Source organism: Alosa alosa, chromosome 1, assembly GCF_017589495.1.
Source record: "Alosa alosa isolate M-15738 ecotype Scorff River chromosome 1, AALO_Geno_1.1, whole genome shotgun sequence".
In the NCBI taxonomy this organism is placed as follows: domain Eukaryota; kingdom Metazoa; phylum Chordata; class Actinopteri; order Clupeiformes; family Clupeidae; genus Alosa; species Alosa alosa.
Genome location: NC_063189.1, coordinates 43,172,577 through 43,178,064, shown reverse-complemented (window position 1 = coordinate 43,178,064; position 5,488 = coordinate 43,172,577). Strand labels below are relative to the sequence as shown.

Here is a 5,488-nt window from a genome sequence, read left to right as displayed (position 1 = left end):
CTTGGCTGCCTCTCTCTGTGTGGTATGTACTGTACCAAGTCTCATGTTCCAGTGCCCATTTGTTTTCCACAGATCTAAAGGCTTAGGCTGTCATGTGTTAATCTGACCTAAGTGATAAAGAGAGACATGCAGGGCTGTGCACAGACACTAACTGAACAGAGGGAGGTTGTACATTTGCTACAGTCATCCTGGGGAGTATTATGTTTCATTGGCAACACCTTGTTCAGCTTATGGGAGTTATGCATTCCCTTTTTTCACCTTCATATGCAGGCATCAGTCATAGTATAGGGCCCATGAAGAGCAGGCGTATGCCTGACAGAATAGAGACAGACTGGTGGGCGTATTTGGGCACAGCCTGTTCCAAAATCTCACATGGGCTGACAGATTGCTTCAGAGCATTTTTAGGAGTTTGAAGTGGAGAGAAACAATATGCCTCGTCAAGACCAGCTAAACACCCCGGCTGACACAATAAATCTTTGTTAACGGCTCTCGTATAGTACCCTACCACAGTGGTTTTCAAAGTGGGGGCCGCGAGGGGGTGCCGTGAAAAAATTTAAATATACCTATTACTATGAGGGTTGTTATACAATGCCATTAGAATAATTTGTTGCATATCTGAACATTATATTTTCCATGATAATTACTGGGAATAATAGCAGAGTTATATCTCTCATATAGCAGAAAGCTTCAAATGCAATTTTTACACACTGTATGCTCAATCACGAAGTGCTTGTGGCTAAAATAATTATTAGAATTAGCTTAATGTAATTTTACATTTGCCGTAGTATTGTCGATGGGTTTAATAACACATCAAGGGGTCCTTGGCCAGAACCTAGTGGTATTTGGGGGGCCTTGTCGTGGAAAAGTTTGGGAACCCCTGCCCTACCACATTCTTAGAAATTCCCAAATATACAGTGCAGGGCTTGAATGCAAAGAGTGCATTGAGAGAGAGAGAAATGTGTATTTGTGTTAAACTTTATTAACTTTAGTGTAATTTGGCATCTATGACATGACCAATCAATCAAGCCAATCAACAAAAGGAAAAAAAAACAAACAACACATCTGTTCTGACATATTTTACTCTCAAATGTGATCAATGTGTATGTGTATGTCTACAGCATTTGTCCTTGACAGTCTTAATGACATGAATACAGACCAAAGAAAAATCTAATTGTTCTTGTGTGTTGTTGTAATCAGAAACAGATTGCTTGTGTGGAGAGGACTGGAAGCTGTTCCTCCATGTTTATGGAGATGGTGCAAAACGTCTCCTCTCCCTCACAGCCCAAAATCCTGGTCTCTCCACAAGTTTGTAATGTATAGATGAATGTATACCCCTGTACTGCATGACATTATATTATTGCATTTAGCACAATGCAATACTTCTATGCGATTCAAACACCAATATTCAGTGGTGGTCTCAGCTGCAATGTTGATGATACACATATTAAACGTGAAGTCAAACAAATTGTTATGCTGATGATAAAATGAACAAATAAATGAAATCCTCTACATTCAGGTCTTTATATCTACATTTGGAGAACAGTCCCACCTGAGGGCTACTTCACAAAAACTAGATAACCTTGGATTAAACTTGGATTTTTTTCACCCTGGATAAACTTAGCCTTGGTTTCACAAAAGCAATGGCGCATGAGTTACCATCGGGATGCACTCTGTGCAGATAGCCTAGTCCTGACCAAGATAACAGCCAGACTTAGTTAATTCTATGTTAATTCTGTTAATTAATAGTTCAGAATGCTCTCACCACCACATATTATTGATTAGGTTTATGTACCTATGTATTTGCTTTATTTTTTATTTTTACCACAGTCTACATATTGTCAGTTTTAATTACAATATTTATGTAATTACTGCAGTGGTTGATTGGAAATAGAGGGCAAATGTATGAACAAAATTAGTGATGAAGGCAATTTAAAGTCATATATTGACATTACATTACATTTAGCAGACACTTCTTGACCAAAGTGACTTACATATCAGCTATATTACAAGGGATCACATTGTCCCCGGAGCAACTTGGGGTTAAGTGCCTTGCTCAAGGTCACAACGGTGGAAGCCGGGAATTGAACCGACAACTTTCAGGCTACTGCACGCTAGCCCAGCTCCTTAACCACTACACTACCACTGCCCCCCATACCGCCCCCCAGACATACATGTGCTTCTTCACAATGGCATACTCTTTTCTAAACGAGGTAGGTAAAGAAGCACTCAAACATGGGTGCATACGTACATGTGTATTCAGTTGGTTTCCCACGCCTGCTCACACTGTTTTACAGAAAATGCTGTTCTGTTTTTCGTTAGCCTCAATCTAAAACTGTTGCTCACTTGGTATTTAGGCTATTTTCAACAATGAGTTCTTTTGAGAAAAGCTGTGAACATGCATGAAGGCATGTATCTTGAATTACTCAATCTGGCTTGACCTGGTCCTATCTATTCTACCTTGGCATTCATGAAACGTGTTGAGCAAGGATACCCAGACAACTTGGCTTTTTCTCTTGGAAAATGTTAGATCAAGATTGGCTTTTTCTCTTGGAAAATGTTAGATCAAGATTGGCTTTTTCTTAATTCTGCTTTCATGAAACGGCCCTCAGGTTGACACCGCTAAACAATGAAAAGGTAAGTAGAAAGCATAATGAATAACAGTCTGCTGTGTAAAACATGAAAATTAAAGTTATGGGCTATTTGTACCTTTTGTCCCTCCCCAAGCTCAAACATGCACCATAACCTGTGTCAAACTTAGTCTGGAAGCAGACCCATAAACAAGACCTAAAGCAACAATAAATGCGTAACAGTTTTATTATACCAGTTTTTGAGGAGGTCACAGCTCTATCCACACTGTGCTGGGGGCTCAAGGGGGACGTAATTTCTCCGACACAGGAGGACATAGGCCGTGGCCAGCTTACAGGAGGTGCTGTGGGTGGGCTCCACAGAGTGACAGACTCTTCTCTCGCAAACTGTCAGGAACTGCAGTGGATCCACCTATGGCAGGAAGACAAAATGAATTTAACACACTGAATGAACTTGAAAAATACCTTGGTATAAGTATGCTTATAGGTATATAATATTTTTGTATTTGTACATACATTTTTATGTATATGTATATGACATCTTACTGCTCCTCTATACCCAGAACTATGGACTGCTTATTTCTGTCTTACCATGTCAGTCATATACTGTAAAAAAATATTTAAAACGGTAAAAACTTTAAAACTGCAACTGTTATGCCTTTACCCCTCCCTCCCTTTTTGAAAATCAATAGAAAGTTGATCACAAACAAATATCTTGGTAAATGCTCCATTACTAGAGTAATTCATATTTTGATGCATTTGTCCCTGTAGCCTTGTCTGGAGTGACCTAGTTTACGAGCTGAACAACTACCATCATCAGTGCAGGAGGTCCTCTGAAGACACAATGAGAATGGTGTGTTTCTGCTGAGATGCATGGTGTGTGAGCAGCAGTACTTACGACTCTAAAACAGGAGCTGAGCGGAGAGTCAGGGCTCCAGAAGAGTGCTGAGCAGCCCAGGAGGTCAGAGGTCATGTTTTGGCAGAGCCACGCCCTCTCTGGCGCCTCGTTGAGACACTGCGGCTCCACCTGCAAAGCAGACGCTGAGATGCTGAAACAGGAATCAAAAAGTAATGCACGCCAAAAAACTGTCATGAGGTGCCGACAACTGGTGAAGAACTGAAATAACTAAAAAGCTTTGCACACTCTGGCTCCACGTTATCAATAAATGAAGATAGACATTGAACCAGCGCAGCAACACTTTTGTAGGCCTATTATTTCACAGGAAACCACAGGAAACACTGATCTCTGCCCTGTTATACCTCAGAGGACATAGGCAAGAGCAGATGCATAATAAATAGAAGGCTTATCTGGCTTCTTCTTATAGACCAGGCAAGTTTATTTAGATACGTATGATTTTTGAAAAGGTTCTATATTCCAGATGTTCCAAACATTAATTTAAAGAACCCTACTGAGAATCACAGAGGGGCCTATGATAGCAGGATGTTCTCTGCGGCTGCACTTCTGGATACTGGCATGCAGCAGAGGCGGTAAATGAGGGTGTCATAAAATATGCGTTCCTCTGCACCTGCCAGCTTTGGGAGAACTCGGCCAAGTCTGCAGCCTGGGAGCCATCTGGACGGGTGAGGTCATTAGCGGCTTCGTTGTCATTGGTTCCCAGTAGTCCAGCAGACACACCTGGGGGACAGAAGACATTCATGCAGCACACCAACATGATATTGACATACTCTTGAGTTTCATGTGTAGGAACACTGATATAGAAAAAATCCCTGTATTCTCACACTAGGGTATACTGATTAAATGCTTTGCAAAATATTACCATAGAGAGTAAATGTGAGAGGACAGTCTGTGGCTGGTTAGAAATTCTACATTTAGCAAAAACACGCAAGCAGCAACCAATTTGGTAACCACTTTGGTAACCAACTGTGGCAACCACTAAACCTAGGGTACATGGGATTGCACATGACTTCTTAGTCAAGATTAAGTAATTGCTTAGGCTAATCTAACCTGATTCAGCCGGTTAAGCAAAGAGATGGGGATAAAGCCAACCACCTTACCATGCAACCACCCGTCCAGGGTCACAGTGCATACCCTCTGTAATGGTTCACAAGACACCTCCAGTCCTTTCTCATCGGACACCTTGATAAGATTAATGTCTCTCTGGATAATGACCCCATTGTGCTTATAGGGTGGGTGAGTTACACGACAGTCCAACTGCACCTGCAAAAGATAGACAGTTCCATATTCTCCTTTGTCTGACATGAATACCATTTTGTCGTAATCCACAACTACATCTTGCTACTGTCATGCTATTGTTATCAATCTAATCCTATAGAACATAATCTAGCTCTAACATTATCATTTAATTCCAATGTGTTTACATAAGAAGTGGAGGTGGGGTGCTGTGTACCTCTCCACTGGGATGAATGGCCACACTGGTGTTCCCCATCTTCACCTGTAGGGTGCGCTGTGACTGCGCTCCAGGACTGAGCAGCACCCTGAACGAGTCTCCGCTGGCATCCATGGCCAGCAGGAGGCCACAGGAAGCAGGCACTTCATAGAGATGCCCATCAAACGACACCATAAACTCGTCTCCTACCAGAATAGCTTGGTCTGGCAATGGGGAAAGTTTATATTAGCAAGCAATCTGGCCTGCTGGCCTGAGTCTGCAAACTGATAGAGCATGCACAGTCAGATCTCATTAGTGCATTATTAGTGCATTACTGATGAGTGTTTCCTTGCTACCATGTGTCTGACCGTCACACAGAAAACCTTATATATATACCTTATACAAGACTAAAGACTAAACTTAACCTAAAGACAGCATAATGCAAAGTTTTCCTATTTTGTATGGCTCACAAACAAGCTTTGCAGCTGGTGTGCCGTTGGCGACACTCACAGTTGAAGGGGCTGTCCATTAGCCTCCTCTTCAGGTGGTAGAACT

General features: G+C 41.8%; 1 protein-coding gene across 1 annotated transcript in view; it reads right to left on the bottom strand.

Annotated features, from left to right (window-relative positions):
* Positions 1-2,796: 2,796 nt before the first annotated feature.
* LOC125292580 overlaps positions 2,797-5,488 on the bottom strand; it is a 43,458-nt gene continuing 40,766 nt past the window's right edge. Inside the window, exons 58-63 of the mRNA XM_048239988.1 lie at positions 5,444-5,488; positions 4,955-5,157; positions 4,602-4,764; positions 4,112-4,221; positions 3,484-3,612; positions 2,797-2,997 (exon numbers count right to left, since the gene is read on the bottom strand). The exon at positions 5,444-5,488 is cut by the window's right edge and continues 140 nt beyond it. Of these exons, the coding sequence (XP_048095945.1) occupies positions 2,845-2,997; positions 3,484-3,612; positions 4,112-4,221; positions 4,602-4,764; positions 4,955-5,157; positions 5,444-5,488 (803 nt within the window). The 3' untranslated portion in view covers positions 2,797-2,844. The remainder of the gene's footprint in view (positions 2,998-3,483; positions 3,613-4,111; positions 4,222-4,601; positions 4,765-4,954; positions 5,158-5,443) is intronic.